Genomic DNA, 18,193 nt, shown 5'->3' on the forward strand with positions numbered 1-18,193 from the left:
GGCAGGAAAGGCACCTGCTTGGGGCTCAGCTCGCGAAGTCACCCCCAACCCGGGGGAGTGCAGGAGTGGTGGGGCAGGGTACCGGGTGGGAGGGACAGGCTCCGAGCTCAGCCCTGCTGCCGCTCGTCAGCCTGTGCTGAGTGAGGGGTGGAGCCTCTGCTCTGAAGCCCGCTGTGCCTCCATCGAGGCCGGCCTGCCTACTGGGGGATTAACTGAGATAAGAATTAGTGAGAATATAGCAGGTGCTCAGTGCGTCCTCTGTTCCCGCTTCTACTCCTCCCTCCACCATTATTTTCAAGTTTCTTTCTTGATCCATTTCTCATCACTCCCTCTTCCTACTTTTAAGCCCAGAACTTGCACAACGATACCAGGATTCTGGCTGCCTCTTTGCTCAGTAATAAGCCTTTCTCTTGGTGACCACAAGTGATGTTGAAGGGCCAGGGGCTTGCCCCGCTCCCCCTGGTTGCAGGGGGTGGGGACAACGGGTCTGGCCCTCTCTTCACACTTCAGATTTTGTCCACCTTACTGAACTTCCCTCACTCTCCCCTCCCCTCCCCAGTTTAGTGGTGGGCAGGACCGTCATCGATCCTTGGTCTCAGTGCAAACTTCCCCACCAGAGTCCATTCAGTGCTAAAGAGAGTTAAGGCGCTTCTGTCTCCTCTCCCGCTCTCCTCAGGCCCCGACCTCCAACCCCATGTCACTCCAGGCAAATCCGTGGCTTTTCCGCAAGGTATTACCACGTAGAGCTGCTCTGGCCGGACGTGGAGACTCGCCAAGTGTCCAAGCACAAACACAGATTCACTTTCCCTTCCCTTCCCGACAGGTGCCTATCTCCGGCCAGTAGAGAGTGAGAACACTTTTTTATTTTATAGCAATTTGTTCTGCTGAGCACCCACTCCTGTAGTTTCCTATTTATACTATGAGTTTCCAGAGGACGGGACACGTGTCTTAATCATCTTCGCATCTGAGAGAGTCTCAGACACAATGCTTTACCCATCGATACATACAGTGCTTAGTAAACTATGAGTTGAATTTTGTCTACCTTATAATGTAAGATCCTAAAACTTGAGAACCGTGACTAAGCTAACTGCCAAGCACATGGTAAATGCTCAATAAAGGATGATGACTATTATCAACTATGCATTTATCTCCCTTCCAAACTCCCAGAGTGTACATTTGTCACTTTATCACTTCCATTACATTTATCACTTTCCACTTTGGATTCTTGGTATGTGTACGTGTGCATGTGTTTAAGTATTGCTACAAAACTGGTACACCTTGAAGGCAGGGGTTGTTATTCACCTTGGTTCCCTCCCCCTCAAAAGTAGCTAGTCAAGGGCATCAAAGATGCTCAATAAACATTGCTGAGTAAATTGATTTTTCGAGTTCTCTTTGTAAACCACCAAATATGTTATGAACAGGTTCTTAATGTCTTGGGATAAAAATGATAATGACAACAGTGGTAATTATGATGGCATTCAGAGCCTTCATTATAATTCATTGAACCTCATCATCTTTCCTCTTTATGGGGTTAAGGGTTGGAAGGAGCCATGTCTACACCATAAATGCTGAATATGATATCTTTTGGTTCCAGGGAGGTAAAAAGATGGGTAGTCCGCCCCCTCCAGTTTATATATGAAGCCTTAACCCTCAGTGTGACTGTACTTGGAGATAGGGCCTTTAGGGAGGTAATTACGGTTAAATGCAGTCGTAAGAGTGGGGCTCTGACCCAATAGGACTGGTGTCCTTATAAGGAGAGGAATACACACCAGGAGTGTATGCACAGAGGGAGGCCAGGTGAGGACACAGCAAGAAGGTGGCCGTCCGCAAGCCAGGATGAGAGGCCTCACCAGAAACTGACCCTGCTGGACCTTGATCTGGGGCTACCTGTCTCCAGAATGGTGAGATGATAAGTTTCTGTTGTTTAAGCCACCTGGTGTGTGGTATTTTGTTATGGCAGCCCATTCAGGCTCAGATAGTGAAAAAAAGACTCAGATAGTGGCCTGACCGTCTTTAAGAGTAAAAAACATCTACTTCTTCTTGGTTTTTAAGACCTCTGTCTCACAATTATTTGATCTGTGGCAACCTGGAGCCCACCTCCATCCTTTCTTTCTGAGTAGAAGTTTGGAAAGGAGGAAGGACACGTGTCTTCAGTCCCTGTGATGGCTACTTTATGTGTCAGCTTCACTGGACCACGGGACACCCAGACACTCGGCCACACATCATTCTGGGTGTGTCTGTGAAGGTGTTTCTGAATGAGATGAACATTTGAACCAGTAGACTGAGGAAAGCAGATTGTCCTCCCCAGTGTGGGTGGGCCTCATCCAATCAGTTGAAGACCTGAATTAAACAAAAGGGCTGAGTAAAGGGACCAGCTGCCTACCTGACCCTTGAGCTGAGATACTGGTCTTCTCCTGCCCTTGGACTGGAACTCACACCAGCAGCTACTTTGGGTTCAGCTTGCAGACTCCAGATCTTGGGCTCCATGATCATGTGAGCCAATTCCTTATTTTTTCTCTCTCTCTCCGTGCGTGTGTGTGTGTGTGTGTGTGTGTGCGCGTGCGCATGTGTGTGTGTCTCCATATATCCCATGGGTGCTCTCTCTCTGGAGAACCCTAACACAGTCCCCCTTTTTTGCAGGTGGAAAAACTGAAGTCAAATTCAGGCTATTCACAGAGGAGAGCAGCATTGCTCTAATAGCTTTAAAGTTCCCTGCTCCCTGTAGAGATTTTAAAAAATCAGCCTTGAGGACTTCCCTGGTGGAACAGTGGTTAAGAATCTGCCTGCCAATGCAGGGAACACAGGTTCAAGCCCTGGTCTAGGAAGATCCCACATGCCGTGGAGCAACTAAGCCCATGCGCCACAACTACTGAGCCTGCGCTCTAGAGCCCACAAGCCACAACTACTGAGCCCACGTGCCACAACTACTGAAGACCACGTGCCTAGAGCCCGTGCTCTGCAACAAGAAAAGCCACTGCAATGAGGAGCCCACGCACTGCAACAAAGAGTAGCCCCTGCTCGCTGCAACTAGAGAAAGCCTGTGCACAGCAACGAAGACCCAACACAGCCAAAAAATTAATCAATTAATTAAATTTAAAAAAAAAAATCAGCCTCGAAAATAGGTGATTTGGGCCCAACTGGGATCAAGAGTTTGTTCTGTTCTTATAAAAAGAGTGAAATAAATTAGCTTTTGCAATGATTAAAAAAAAAAAAGTCTGGGCTATTCATGAGAAAGCAACCTCCCAGTGTGATTTAGGCCTTGTAAAGCGATCACTCCACATCCACCAGACTCCAGAGACCATGTTATTTCTTCTTGTGTGGATTTAGTGCTATGGGGTCGTATTCTCCAATACGATAATTATAGTGATGCCTAAAGTGCTGAGCCACACGCATCTGAGTAGGAGGTAAGATCATTCCTATCAATCCCCCAGGAGGAGAGTCAGTCTTTTGGTTTTGTTTTGTTTTAATATTTATTTTAGCTATTTATTTGGTTGTGCCAGGTCTTAGTTGCAGCAGGCAGGCTCCTTCATTGTGGCTCACTGGCCCCTTAGTTGTGGCATGTGCACTCTTAGTTGTGGCACGCGTGTGAGATCTAGTTCCCCGACCAGGGCTCGAAGCCAGCCCCCTGCATTGGAAGCGCAGAGTCTTAGCCACTGCGCCACCAGGGAAGCCCCTGGGGCCGGCCTTCACAACGTGTGTGTTCCTTACACATTCCCTGACTCAGCACTGTGTGTGTAAGATGCTGTGCTGGGTGCTTATCTCTTTTACTCCTCGCAACAAGGCCCTGAACTTAACACTCTTATCACCCCCATTTTACAGGTGAAGAATCAGAAACTTAGCAGTGTTAGCTGTCATTCCTGATCACATGCTGGTAAGAGACAGAGCTGGGGTTTGCACTCAGGGGGTCAGACTCCATGCTTAGTCATCACCTCCAGACTGAGCCTCAGCTAGAGGCCTGTCATGCTCGGCTAGACTTGGAGGTCAAATGTCTAGCTGCTCCAGGGGTGGGTGTTAAAGGTGGAGCTGACCGCAGAGGGCGATGGGTGCCTGGAGAAAGAAGACCCGGTACTTCCCGGGTCCCACGCTGCTGGGGGACTCTGTTTCATAACCAGACTATCTAGATTTAGGCACTTGCCACATGGATTTAACTCCGGTGACCGCCTGCCGTAAGACCACTCGCATCTGAATACCGGACTCCCCGCTTGTGTCTCAGGCACTGCAGGGCGCTGGATGGGCAGGGGGCATCGATGGCCACAGGGTCGCGGGTGCAGCGGTTCCCCTCTGAGGGCGGACGGCTGCGGCACTGAAATCTAGAGGCGCAGATGTGGAGACACACGGTCCAGCCAACCCTTCTCCAAGGCGCGTCCCCTTCCAAAACCAACCATGGAGGGTCTGGGTGGCCTTGTTTTAAGCTGGGGATGGAAGCATTTTCCTAACGGCCCGGATTCTCCCCTTGCTCCCCTCCCGCCAACTGGCTGATGTCAGAAGTGGGACACTTCATGGCATTGCCTTTGATCCCTGCTAAGCTCACCTCCCAGGGGGCAGCCCATTAGGCCATCACCTGTCAGGCACAGAAAACTCGGCAGAAATACAAGGCAGCTGGGATGGGAGGCGAAGTGCAGAGAACCCTGAGCTTGGTGAACTAAGAAAACTCGTCTCCTTCACAAATAGGGGCAAGTGGCTCACAGGCCAGGGGAAGCCCCCGCCCTCACCCAAGGCTCTGTTACCAATCCGGTGACCGCCTTCTTCAGCCGCCAGCCCCTCAGAAAGCACCGAACGAGCTGCACGGGGTAAAGCGGCACCACAGAAGAGGTAAGGCGGTCAGGTCAGGTCTTCTCTGAGGCCTTGGTGCTCTGCATGCAGCTGATTCTTCACTTGTTGGATATCTGCCTCCTATCAGACACTGAAACGATTGCTGGCTTCTCTGTTTTCCAGATATTTCACATAATGCTGTGGGTATCACAGACAACCAGCCTTTCTGGGCCACACCCTGGCAGCATGTTAAAAGAGCTGGAAAACCACTCTCACCGTTGCCATAAATCTGCTTCAGAAGACTATCCCAAGAAAATAATCCACAAGGAAAATAACAGTTACATGGCCTTCGTACACACAGTCTGTGCAGCGCTGTTGCTCACATTAGCAAAATGTCAGCAAGATCTAGAATGGCCAGCACATCAGTAGGAAGGGTTACATGGCTGCTAAAATGGAAAACTGAGACCCCAAAGATTCGTCCACTTGGAACCTCCACTGTCGCCTCATTTGCACGTGTAATTAAGGCCTCGAGATGAGATCACCTGGATTACGGTGTTTCCTAAATTCGGCGGCATTAAAAGAGACAGAAAAGCAGAAAACATAGAAACTGAGAAGGCGGCCACATGAGGACAGAGGCAGAGACAGGAGGGATGCGGCCACAAGCCCAGGGACACCTGGAGCTCTGGGAGCTGGAAGAGGCAGGAAGGACCCTCCCCAGGGCCTCCGGAGAGAGACGCCATGACTGTGGGCTTCCAGCCTCCAGAGCTGTGAGAGAGTACGTTTCTGTTGTTTGAAGCCCCTCAGTTTGTGCTAATTTTGTCTCAGCAACCCCAGGAAACAAATACATAAAGAAGCGGCAATGCTGAAAACTGAATAGATGATCATATTAAATGAAAACCGCAGAACTGAAAGTACTAGATATATGTTTATGGCAAACAATAGGCATATGTATCGAAGAGAAGATGGAGATGTTTCTACGGGGTTTTTAGTAAGGTTGTTTGAATGAACACATTTCATGTCTTACAAACATAATGAGTAACGTGGCCTGTTCACAGATCTGAAAGTAAAGTCTGGTCATCCCATGTGGCAGCAGAGCCAGGCTTGGACCCCAGCTATTTTTCACTCTGGTCAATTTGGTGTCAGAGTTTTGACCCCAGCAGTACCGGCTCACAGATCCATCTCTAAAATTCGAGTGCCCACCTGCACCTGCTTCCCTGTCGTGAACTCTCCCTGTCTCTGAGACAGCCACCCCCTCAGACCACAACCCCCAGCCTTTGTCTTCAGCAAATATTCTCTCACAGAGCCTACTCTCCAGCCCCACCCTCCTCCTCCCACAGGCCTGAAGTAAAGGTGAGGCAGAGGGCGTGTCATTTCCTGGCCTAGTCCTGATTATTTTAAAAAGAGGAGAGAAAGCGTTGATTTGCATTTGCCTGTGTAACTAGACACAGATCCCTAGTGGGCCATTAGTCTTCCTTAATCCAACTAAATGTGCCCATATGGAAAGTCAGTGTCTGTGTAACCTATTTCACGCACCTATTTCAAATATTTTAGACCTATTTTATCAGAAAGTCTTAACTGGACTTCCCTGGTGGCGCAGTAGTTGAGAGTCCGCCTGCCGATGCAGGGGACACGGGTTCGTGCCCCGGTCTGGGAAGATCCCACATGCCGCAGAGCGGCTGGGCCCATAAGCTATGGCCGCTGAGCCTGCGCGTCTGGAGAACCATCCTATTTTATAATAGTAAATATTTCGTGGTGTTTTAAATACTCCATCCCGTGTATGTATGTATCACTTAATACTTTTCAAAGTTTTTTTAGTGGACTTTTGCTCATATGATACAAAAGTATCATAAAGAAAATAAGGCAGAAAAATTTTATCCCCATCTTTAAGGTAAGAAAATTGAGACCTAAAGATTAAGTGCTTTTTGCAAAGTTACAGAGCAATTCAGCAGCAGAGCTAGAACCCAAACCAGCAAAAGTACACATTATAATAACCTATATTCCTTTATATTCCTCAAAATCATGCCACTTCTTTGAAAAATAAAAAAGGAATAAAACAGTGTGTATATTTTTATTTAAAAACAGGAGAAAATGGGATCGATAACCAAATTTGAAAAAATTTATATACAAAGAAACTCTAGAAGAAGAAATAAAAAACAAATAGCCTGTGAGGTCAGAGATGGGGGTGGAGACCAGACAGAGCAGAGCTGCCGGCAGAGCCCTGAGGGTGTGCTCCCTCCAAGCACGCAGGCCAAGGGCAGAGGGAAACCAGCCCAAGAAACAGAAAGGGCAGAGTCAGAGCCCTCAGAGGCAGCAAGGAGCCAAGGAAGGGACTACGCTCTGTTGCATCTGGAAAACAAGCCTCTTAACATAAAAGCATCAGTGCTTTTCTCCGGAACTTAATGCAGCTCTGCGGGTGAGGCTGCTGGTTACCTTCTAAGGACCATACACTTTGGTTTTCTGCCTAAGCAACCTCTCCACATCAATAATGCTGGTGCTACTGTTAAAGTGACTCTTCTCTATGCTGACGTACTTCCGCAAAAATCCTGTCGTTTTTCAACCAAGTCTCCAAATATTACCTGATGCCTGTCAGTCCCCATCGGATGGTAGAAAAAGTGACAAGGGGATGTGAAAAGTTTCAAAGAGGTGCTTGAAAAGGAGGAGCTGGGGAATAGTGGACGCAAGAGCCCCGGTTCAGAAGTGGAGTGTCCGGAGTGTGAGAGGCCGGCTCTCAGCTCCCCTGTGGCTGAGGCAGTCAGCAGGCAGACAGCAGAGGTGTGACCCCCACCTGCTAATCTCAGACTCGGGCTTAGGAGAGGGTGGACAGGCTTCACTGCATTCAGGGGAAAGGGTACGGGCTTTATACTGTGAGCCTATCAAGCAACGGAATACAGAGCGCTCGTTAGAATAAGGCAGCTCTACATCAGCTGATACGGAACAAACATCCAAGATTAATTAAGTTTTAAAAAGACTGTGGCACGTGTGTGTAGGATGCCATCCTCTGCAGAGAGGAAGAGAAGCTTCGTGTCAGAGGTTAGCTGTGGGAGGATACGGATGGCAGTGGAGGTAGGCTGGGGCAGGCAGCCGGGGAAGGAAAGACCTCTTTTTCACAAACACCCTGTTGTGACTTCTGAATTCTGTACTATACACGTAAACCTCAAATAGTTTCTAAACAGTCTAGACACACACATGTGCAAACACATCCACGGCGTCATCTGCACAAAGCCACGAAATACGCCCTCGGCCCCTCCGAACCCCCTTCTAGAAGCAGAACCCTGCATCCTCCCCTCCGCTGCTCCCCACCCGCACCGGTGACCACCCACCGCAGCCCAAGCCCTCGTCACCTCACCCCACCTCCCCAGCGGCCCCTCGGCCACAGAACCCACGTCGTATCCTCTCAGAACCTGCAGGACCAGCCCACTCGCTCGGACCGCGGTACCTTCCAGACACAGCTGCATGCTGACAGCGAGCTTCGGCGGCTGACCTCCGGGCATGTGAGGGCACCGTGTGCAGCGAGGGGACGCTGGGTGGATAGGAGACCCTGGTCTCATGCAGGCTGTCACCTGGGGGCTCACTTCACCCTGGGGTCCCCATTTCCTTAACTCACAAAGGGGCTACAAGAGGTGGTCTTTCCAGATTTCCTGTCTGCAGACCCCACTATATGGGCCGCTTCTCTGGGCCGGACGTGTGCTGGGTGCTGGCGAGTGCCGGCCCACAGAAACATTTAATCTCCGTGCAAGATTAAACATTCTGGGAGCCCCCCCAAAAAATGAAAAGAAACAGGTGAAATTCATTTCAGTAATAGATTTTATTTAGCCCAATATACCCAAAAGATTGTCATTTTAACATGCAATCAATATAAAAATTATCGAGTTTCCACCTTTGTAGTTCTATGTGTTTGAAAGCAGCGTGTATTTTACGTTTACAGAACATCTCCATATGGACCAGCCACACTTCACGGGCTCAAAGGCCATCTGCAGCTCATGGCGACCTCACTGGTCACCACAGGCGCTGGTGTGACAAGGCGGCTCTCCTTTCGCTTCGGACCTCGTCAAGCCCAGAGCTGAGGACCAGCCAGAGCAGCAGCTGCACCCTCAGAAACGGCCCGAGCCACCCGAGCAGCAGGGCCGAGTGCCTGTCTGACTAGGAGGGCTGGATGCCAAACAAGGCTGTGGAGCTCAAGACAGACAGGAAGCAGAGACCCTCAAGGCCTAGAGCAGGGCCACATGGGGGCTTCCGGGGCGAGAGAAGAGGCTGGAAAGTCGGGGCTTCCACAACACAAACCCACACACGCACCTGTGGCAGAGGCCTCCCGTCATGTCAGTTACATCCGCTTATTCTTTTAAATGCCTCTAAACACCTTCTAACCCCCGGCCTTCGGCCAGGCAATGGGAACACAGCTACCTCTCATGGGAGCTCTTACCCGGAGCAGGAGATGTGCTAACACCGCACCAGAGGCTCATCTACTCACCCAAGTCCCTGTGAGGGAAGAACCAACTTACATGCGGTTAAATCACTTTCCAACAGTCACACAGCCAGCGAGTGGGAGGGCAGGGATCTACCCTCGACTCAGCACTGCGAAGAGCCACACTCCCCAGCTTCAGAGAGGCCACAGAACCCCACAATCACGAGGCCGTGGGGTCACCACACAGAAAGCACATGAAACAGGGGCCTGGAGCAGGGGACACCAGGAAAGGATGCACAGAGGCAACCCTTGGGTAAGTCTGGAAGTTTGAAAGGGCTCACCAGGCAAAAGGGGAGCTGGGCCTCCAGAGGGCGCAGCAGGTGCAGAAGGCACAGCGGTGTGAGGGGTGCAGTGCTCAGAAAACTAAGACCATGGGGGGCTGGGCTGGATCAGAGGCCCCACGCCAAGTAGGGGTGTCCGCCAAAACCAGTGCCCAAGGGCCTACACAGCAAGAACCTGTGCTTTACCCTTGGGCCAGGGGAAGCCGTTGAAGAGTTTTATCCAGGGTGTGAACAGGACCAGATTTTAAAAATCATCCTGAAGGATAGAGAGCAAAGCTCGGTCGCCCCCCTTCCTCTCCGCAGGGCTCTTAACTCTTAGCTTCGGCGGACCAACCCTAGGACTAACCTCCCAGGCCTTCCACCACCCGACGGCATGTCCTCACACGGAAACAGGTAGGATTCTTGTGGCCACTGACAGGAAGCACTGAAACATTTCAGCTGTTCAACCGCTAGGGCCCCAGTGTCTCCTCCCCGCATAGGAATAAAATCGTTCGCTGCCTGCAGAGCCTCCCTCCACCCAACCCCCTCCACACATGCTTCCAGCTCACCTGACTACCCCGCTCCATTTTCAGCTCATCAGCCTTTGAGGCTGGCCTACTTTTCATGGTCACAGAAGCAGAAACACTTGTGTGTTATACAAGCAATAGAATATAACTAGAATAACAGGTCATAGAAGGGGGGAACCAGCAAAGGCGTGTACCAAGGAGGCAGGGATGCAGGCAGAACCTGGTGAGACAACCATCGGGCGAAGCGCAACTACCGCATGGCAGGGGGAGGAGTTGACAGGAGGGAGAGAGGGCAGAGACACCGGTGTAACAGAGCCCCGCCTGGCCACTGACAACCTGGAAATCTGAGCTGAAGCCCAGGAGGCACCAGGCCAGATCCCCTCACCCAGTGAGAAGTGCACCAGGGGCTCAGGAAGCCATGTCTGGTCTGAGCAGAGATGGGCCCACTGCACACCTCGGGGAGGGGTAGCGGTAAACCAGACCAGACTGTGGAGCCCTCACCCTGCCCGGGGAGGGCCTGCACTGGGGGCGACCTTCAGAGGTAAGTGTTCCAAGCAAGTGAAAGGCCAAGTCCCTCCACCAGGACCTTGTTCTGAACTTCCAGCTTCATGAACACCCTGGCCTGAAAAATCAAACCCCTGCCTTTGCAGGAAGATGAAATGTTTCAAGGACAAAGCACTCTCCTTTCCCAAACCCCTCCTGTGCAAGGGGCCTCTGCAGGGCTGTGCATCTTGTTTCCACACCACCTGCCAAGCCGGCCAAAGTGGGGCGCAAAGGGGAGGGCATTCAGGCAGCAAGATACAGTGCCGGGGCCAGGTCAGCTCCTCCTAGAATTAGGCTGGCCGCACTGGCAGGGCCCATCCAGCTGCAAGAAACAGGCTGCCGTGGACGACTGGCTCTGTTGTCCAGCAGCCTTGGGGACCAGGCGGTCAAGGTGAGCGGAAGACCACTCAGTCGTGGACGGGAGGCCGGCGGAGAGGAGAAGCCACGGCCTTGCGGATCCGATGGAAGATCTGAGCCAGCTTGTAGACGAAGGGCAGGGAAGCGGGAGGAGCTGCAGCGAGAGGTGAGTCAGTGGGCCCCTTCCCACCCAAACTCTCCCACCTGGGGAGCGACCCATGCTGGTGCCCCTCCTCCCCTCCCAACAGGAAAGAATGTCCCTTTCTCCAGGACATAGACTCTGGGATGTATTTTCTTCACTTGGATTACAGTGACCTCTAGCTTGCTCAGAAAAAGATCCCAATTTATTATGTTTTAACCTAACTTTTTAATACACAAAAAACTGGTAACGGTGGCCCCCTCTGGGGAGAGGAATTTGGGAAGAGACTTTTCACGACATTCCTTTTTGTATCTTTTCAATTTGGAGCCAAGTGACAGTATTACCTATTTTTATCATAAGTTAATTATATTGAAAATAAAAGTAAAATCCACCTCTTTTGAATGAGAGCTGAGTTGGCTGTTTGTTTTCGTTTGTTTTTCCTTATTTGAATTACTGATTTTTAATTGATTTTTTTTTCTTTCTTAAAAAGCAATATGTTACTGGAACTTCCCTAGCAGTCTGGTGGTTAAGACTCCACGCTTCCAATGCAGGGGGCGCAGGTTCAATCCCTGGTCGGGGAGCTAAGATCCCACATGCCACAAGGCGTGCCAAAAAAAAAAAAAAAAATGTTACTTTTAAGAAAGCCATTATAGTCCATCCTCTTTACATCCTCTCTGCCGAGTTCTAACTGCAGCCCAGCCCTGGGTTCTCACCACCTCTGCACTGAGTCAAGACTGTCCTGAGGGTGGGACCACAGCCGGGGCTCCCTGATGGAAGAAGCTCAAACGGTCCCTTGCTGTACCCACTCAGGAGACCAGGGCTTATGAGGCTGAAGGACTCATAAGAACCACAAAAAAGTTTCGAAGCCTCTGGAACAAAGTCAAAGGTCAGATGGTGGACAGGAATGAACACAAACTCTCCTCAGCTTCCCTGAGGCCTAACAGAGCTGTTCGGAGGGAACTCCTGCTCAGTGTTCAGCCACAGGGTCAAAGGGACAACCTGAGCTGTGCAGAAACGGCTCCTGAGCGAGAAAAAGGGAAGAGGCGGACACGGGTGAGATCTAAGGCTAAGTCAAGAGCAACAGACACACGTTTGTGTGACTCTCGAGTCATCTTTTCTCTTTTCTCTCTGGTTCTTAGGTTTCTCAACCAAAAACGAAAGAAAAAGAAAATGAAGGGACTGAAACAAGGGTTTCCAGTTTTCCTTTCAGTTTTGAAAGTTACATAATCCTAAAACTAAATTCATGAGTAGAGATTAGGTCATAACTCACACAGAGCAAGACACAGGAAAGTCCACGAGTGAGCACCTAACCATTGACCCAGTGCTTATGGGTCTGAAGAATTAACCCTCAGCAAAGAGCACAGCAGAAAACGGAGTAAGAAACCATCAAAATGTTCAACGACAGGGCATTGTAAAATCAATTATGGAAGTTCCTGTAATCTGAAATATTATTCAGCCAGGTAAAGCCTTAAACACTTTTTTTTTTTTTTTTTTTGGCTGCGCTTCGGTATCTTAGTTCCCTGACCAGGGATCCAAACCGGGCCCTCAGCAGTGAAAGCGCAGAGTCCTAACCACTGGAGCAACAAGGAAGTCCCTAAAGCCATGTTTTAAAGAATACTTGTAGGGGGATGGGCAATTGGAAGAAGGTACTTCCAGTTATAAGATAAATAAGTATTAGGAATGTAATGTACAACATGATAAATATAATTAACACTGCTGTGTGTTAGATACAGAAGGTAAGAGAGTAAGTCCTAAGAGTTCTCATCCCAAGGAAAAAAATTTTTTCTTTTTTAAATTATTTATCTATATGAAATGATAAAGGTTCACTAGACATACTGTGGCAATCATTTCATGATGTATGTGAGTCAAATCATTATGCTATACACCTTAAACTTATACAGTGCTCTATGTCAATTATAACTCAATAAAACTAGAAGGAGGGCTTCCCTGGTGGCACAATGGTTGGGAGTCCGCCTGCTGATGCAGGGGACGCGGGTTCGTGCCCCGGTCCGGGAAGATCCCACATGCCGCGGAGCGGCTGGGCCCGTGAGCCATGGCCGCTGGGCCTGCGCGTCCGGAGCCTGTGCTCCGCAACGTGAGAGGCCACAGCAGTGAGAGGCCCGCGTACCGCAAAAAAAAAAAAAAAAAAAAAAAAAAACTAGAAGGAAAAAAAAAGAATACTTAATGACACAGAAAACTGCATCTATATCCAGAAAAAGACTAAGTATAACCATTACAGTAGCAGGCTTATGGGTGATTTCTGTTTTCTCCTTTATACTTTTCTCTATTTTCCATATTCTCTAAAATATTATATATATTTTTCTATTGTAATTGTATTTCTACATTTAATATGTTTTAAATTAACATAAAGTTTTTACACATTATGATGAAGTTTTTCTTTTTTAACTCTGAGGCTCTCCTCAGAGTTCACCCCTGGACGTCCAGGGTCAACAGGGCAGAGTGGACTTTCTCCAGGGCTGGCTCCTGCTTGGGTCCACCAACTCCTCCTTGCAGAAGAGACCAGGGAAAACCTCCACCCCCAGGAGGGCTCCCAAGGGCCAGCCCCTGTCAACCGCCCCATCCCCAGGAGGGCGGGAGGCGTCTTCACTCACCGGGATCAAACCTCACCACCAAGAGGCAGAGAAGCAAGGCAGCCAGGAGGCTCTTTCTGAAGGGCAGGGAAAAGAAGTGCCTCACTGCAGAGTCCCAAAGCTGGCGAAGCAACGTCAGTAGTGACAGAAACCTGTGGGAGGAGAAGCCTGGCCGGGGAGACGGAGCATAACGTCAGGGTAAGAACCAGCTTCCCTGACTCTGAGCTTTGAGCTTGATTATAAAAGTCGAGCAAAAGGGTAACAAGACTGGCTTTCTCATGCAGTTCATAAAGTGGTTCTAAAGGAAGTTCCAAAAGCTCCAAAGGTGCTTTAAGGACAGACTAGATCACCAGACTACCACCTCCTTACGAGAGGACTTTGACAGAAACGTCTACTCAGCCGGGGAAACCCGGCACGTCTGGTGCTTCTTTAATAGCCTGGCTACTTTACAGCATTTTGGCCTAAGACGTATGCACAGAGTTACACAGAGCAATAGTTCCTGATGATCAATGAATGCAGAAAATAAAGGGCACCTAATAGGTACAGTGAAGAATTCCAGTCTCGGACCGTGAGTACAAACATGAACACTACCTCCCAGCCCTGAACTCCTCCTTCCCAGGCAGTGGACAGGCAGGGGGTCTGGGGGGGTCACGTGTAGTCCCTGAAGTCAACAACCTGTTTGCAAAGAAGTGATCCTAACTCAGCAGGTCCATGCTCACAAAGAAAGCACAGAAAGAAAAACGCTTTGGAAACAGGACTTCAGTCTCCTAACGGGCCTTTCATGTAAAACAGATTAGGCCTATTCTACGTGTTACCAACAAAAAAAGCAAGAATCAGTGGGTTAGAAACTACCAGAAGGAAACGTTAAACTCAGCCTCGGGAAGAACTTCCTTAAAGAACTGTCCCCAGCTGCGTCAGGAGACAGGCACTTTTCTGTCCTTGAAAGTATTCATGTACAGACTAGACGATCGCTTGAGGAAAAGGTGATGAAGAGGCTTCAGGGACCGGGGAAGAGTCCGGAGTAGAGGGCCTTTAAGTCCACCCCCTGCATCCCTGCCCGTGCAGGGCGCCCTTGCAGCTGCTAGCCAGGTACACGGTGTTGGGTCTTGAAGCGGTTTCCACCGTTTATAGAGCTGCACTCTACTGGGCAGAAGCTGGCTGGCCCTGAAACGGCGCAGACGTCAATCCCTGAAGAAGACCCTGAGCGAGACGTCTGCTAAGGGAAGGCACACAGGAGGCAGGGCAGGGGCCCAAACTGAATGCCGTAAGTCGAGCTAACAAGTTACCATGTCAGCTGTTCATTCTCCTTTGGCTATCCCCAACTACACCTCAGCGGGGTCTGCATTTGGGCCAGCATTTAAAGGAGTAACATCCCACCCAGGCCAGCACCGTGGAGGCAGACCTAACGACAGGACCCCAAGGAGAAGGTGGCTGTCAGGAGACAAAAGCCAAGGTTCTGTCTGAGGACTGCGCCACCCACCTTTCACTGCCAACTTCCGAGGGTCTGGGCTGGGCTTTCTAAGCACCTCAACAGGTCTCTTATTCTGTGATCTGGAAGTTACTCATACAAAGAACTGCTCCAAGGTTCAGGAGAAAGCCCATTACTTCACTGTAGAGAGGCCAAAAAGAAGGACAACGTCTCACCTTCCTGGTTTAGCTTCTGGGTCTCCTCGGAGCCGGACTGTCCGTGTTTCTGCTCTTGCCTCGCTGTGCTAATGGCCTGAAGTGCGTCCAGCCGCTGCTTCTCACTGAAGACTGCAGAGCCCGCCACCAGCTCTTCAGCCTCCGACAAGCAGCCCAGAGGAAGCAGCACCCGCTGCAGGTGAAGTTCTGCTAAGGCTCTGTACTCTGGAAGGCCCTGGTTGTCAGCATCTTGGAGCCAAGCACTGACCGTATCCAGCACAGCTCCAGGCTCTCGCATCTTGCTGTATAAAAGAACACTGCAGCCCCAAATAATCCAGCCCCGAAAAAAGAGCAGTCAGTTCTTCGCAGTTTGTTAACTTCTCATAACCACCACACTCCTCCTACCCAGCCCGGCCCCCGGCCCTCCAGCCCTTCCCTACAGGATGCTGACACGCTAAGAACCAGGAGTTCTTAGGAGAAGCAAGAAGCTCTCTCAGCTCTGACACACCCCACTTCTGTCACCCCACTGCTCGTCTCCTATTCCTTCCTTTTTTCCCTTCCCCCTTCCTAAATTCCTCCTTCCACATCTTTTATCGTTATGTTTTGAAGTCGGGGGCGGCGGGACAGGGAAAGAATGAGATCTGAAGGGAAATGGTATGGAAGGGAAAAGAGGAGATATCAGGGCTGCATCGGCAGAGGACAGGAAAAGCCTCTTGCTTCTGCACTGACCCAGTGGGGAAGCAGTAAGGACCTAAGGACCTACCACAGCTCCAGGACTTTGGGGGGCAGCTTCTCAGGAACCTGGTAACACCGAAGAACCCAGGACAGCACTTCCTGCCACCGATCCATCTCTGCCAGCGCCTGGATCCCCACAACACACAGAGAGCATTTCACCTCCAAGCAGCTGTCCGCAGAAAAGCCAATTCAAGTCCAGAAGTGGTTCCCCTGCATTGCCATTCCCACCTCCACCCTGAGACTGTTCTTCGCCAGCTCCCAGCTCAGCAGCCATCTCCTCTCTCCTCGCCACTGACATTCCAGTGGGCCTCACCATTACCGTCACTCTCATGGACCCCAACACAAGAGAAAACTGCCCTCTTCCCAGGAGCTAAAAGTTCCTGTAAACCTAGAGGCAAACCTAGAGGCTGCTGCCCAACACACATCCCTGCATCCAGGTAAATTCAGGGTTAGCAAACAGGAAGGGTTCATTTACTCCCGAGGGGAAAAAGTCAAAGGGCAGCACAAATGTGTGGGTGGAAAGAGAGCTGAAGCTAAGAGTTAGCTTAGTGAAGAAAGGCGCAGGAGCAAGGTCTCCGCCTGAGGGCAGCACCCAGAATCACAGCCTTCAGCATTTACTGCAACAAGCCTTCACCGACCCCTCAACACACAGCCAGGGCTCCCCAGTTCATCCATCCTTCTCTGGGGACTCTACCCCCTCCCTACTGCGGCCCAATCCAACTCTACAACCCACAGAGAAATGATGCCCTCAGCTACCGGAGAGGCTAGCAGCATCAGAAAGAGCAAGGCAGGACCAAGATTTCGATTCTTTGATACGATCCTTCAACAGGACCAGAACACACCCAGTTATCAGCCAAGGTGAGAGCGCTCGGGGGAGGGGTGCGCCTAGGAGAGGACTTCGCCACCTGCTTACTGAAGTGATTTAACAACTCAATTCTATCTTCCCGTCAGGCATTCTACCCTGGAACAGGGAGAAAGAACTGGCTGTGGGTCCCCCTAAGCCCGTTACACTACTCAACCGCTTCCTCCTCACTGGGCAGCGCCTCGTTCTCTCCTCGGAGAACCCGCACAAGGTGAGCCGCTGCCTCCAGAGAGTCACCGCGATAAAAGACGGCATAAGGCTGGCGTGAGCGACCGGACGGCAGGAGCGCTGGGGTCTGGCGCCCCTCCCACCGCCCCCGGAGGCGAACCGAGCCCAGCACTTACGCGCCCGCCGGCTCCTCCGCCAGGCCCTGCCAGGCGCGTTCGCAGGTGCGCAGCGCCGCGCGGAAGTCCAGGTGCACCACCAGCAGGTCGGCCGCCTCCTCCAGTAGAAGTGCGGCCGCCGACGGCGCCGGAGCGGCGCGCACAGGCTCGCTGCTCCGCAGGGGCCCCCCGAGCCCCCTCAGGGGGACTGCGGAAGTCGCTGGGTCACTCCTCATGGGCGGGCGCCAGGCCGCCGCCCTCTGCGGGCTGCGGGGTACCCGGTGCGGCCTGGGGAGGAGGGAGAGTACGCACAGCCTGGCCCACAAGCCTCCCCGAGGCCGCGCCCCGAGAAGGAAAGCGGGGAGCGGCTGGGCTCTCCTGCGGTTCCGGCGCGGGACAGCCTGGCGCCCTCGGATTTGCAGAGCAATGCGTCCTTGGACACCCGGCCCCACGACAAGGACTGGGACCCTCGGCCCGGGGAGGGCCGCTCCCTGGCCTCTCTAGCTGCAGAGCCGCCAGCACTGGTGCGGGAACGCGGCCAGCGACATCGCTGCGCGCGCAGCCCCCACCGACGCTCGGGGCTCGGCGGCGCGAGGGCACTCTGGGAGTTGTAGTCCGGCTCCTGAAGCGGCCGCCCTCCCGGCTCAGCTAGGAACTGCGGACTACAAGCCCCGGCATGCCGCGTCCCGGAAGTCGTGGCAGCCGGAGGAAGCCCGGCGACGGAAGCCGCGGGCTGTTGGAGTTGAGGCCCAACGGGGTGCGGGCGTAGGCGTGGTTCTCCGGCACCTGCTGTGGGGACGCATCTCGGGCAGCGGGCGGGAAAGGGCGTCTGTGTGCCGTCTTCCGCCGGGCTCCCTCCCGGCTCCCCGTCAGTCCACACTGAGACTCCATACCTCAGGCCAAGTAGAGAGCTCGTGGAAAACAGCCGTACAGTGTGTAATGCAGTTTGCAGTAAAGCACTGGGACAGAGTAAGTATTCTATACGTTACGGCTGCGATAGTATTTATTAAGTGGTAGTA

The 18,193-nt window shown here is 51.6% G+C and overlaps 1 protein-coding gene across 1 annotated transcript; it reads right to left on the minus strand.

The window, feature by feature from the left end:
- Positions 1 to 8,544: 8,544 nt before the first annotated feature.
- PEX26 (peroxisomal biogenesis factor 26) lies at positions 8,545 to 17,699 on the minus strand. Its single transcript, XM_082666075.1, has 5 exons — positions 17,196 to 17,699; positions 16,018 to 16,158; positions 15,276 to 15,571; positions 13,653 to 13,799; positions 8,545 to 11,055 (listed from the first exon to the last, which is right to left on the minus strand). The coding sequence occupies exons 1-5, from the start codon at positions 17,408 to 17,410 to the stop codon at positions 10,952 to 10,954; spliced, it is 903 nt and encodes a 300-aa protein (XP_082522201.1). The 5' UTR covers positions 17,411 to 17,699; the 3' UTR covers positions 8,545 to 10,951.
- Positions 17,700 to 18,193: the final 494 nt, after the last annotated feature.

Source organism: Grampus griseus (assembly GCF_964374135.1).
Source record: "Grampus griseus genome assembly, chromosome: 11".
Classification (NCBI taxonomy): domain Eukaryota; kingdom Metazoa; phylum Chordata; class Mammalia; order Artiodactyla; family Delphinidae; genus Grampus; species Grampus griseus.

Excerpts from the sequence above, each read along its gene's own strand:
- PEX26 (XM_082666075.1), bottom strand. The coding sequence starts at position 17,410 with ATGAGGAGTGACCCAGCGACTTCCGCAGTCCCCCTGAGGGGGCTCGGG. Across the intron at positions 16,159-17,195 it reads GCGGAGGAGCCGGCGGGCGC|CTGCTTGGAGGTGAAATGCT; the intron begins GTAAGTGCTGGG and ends TTCTGCGGACAG. Across the intron at positions 15,572-16,017 it reads CCCAAAGTCCTGGAGCTGTG|TGTTCTTTTATACAGCAAGA; the intron begins GTAGGTCCTTAG and ends TTGGGGCTGCAG.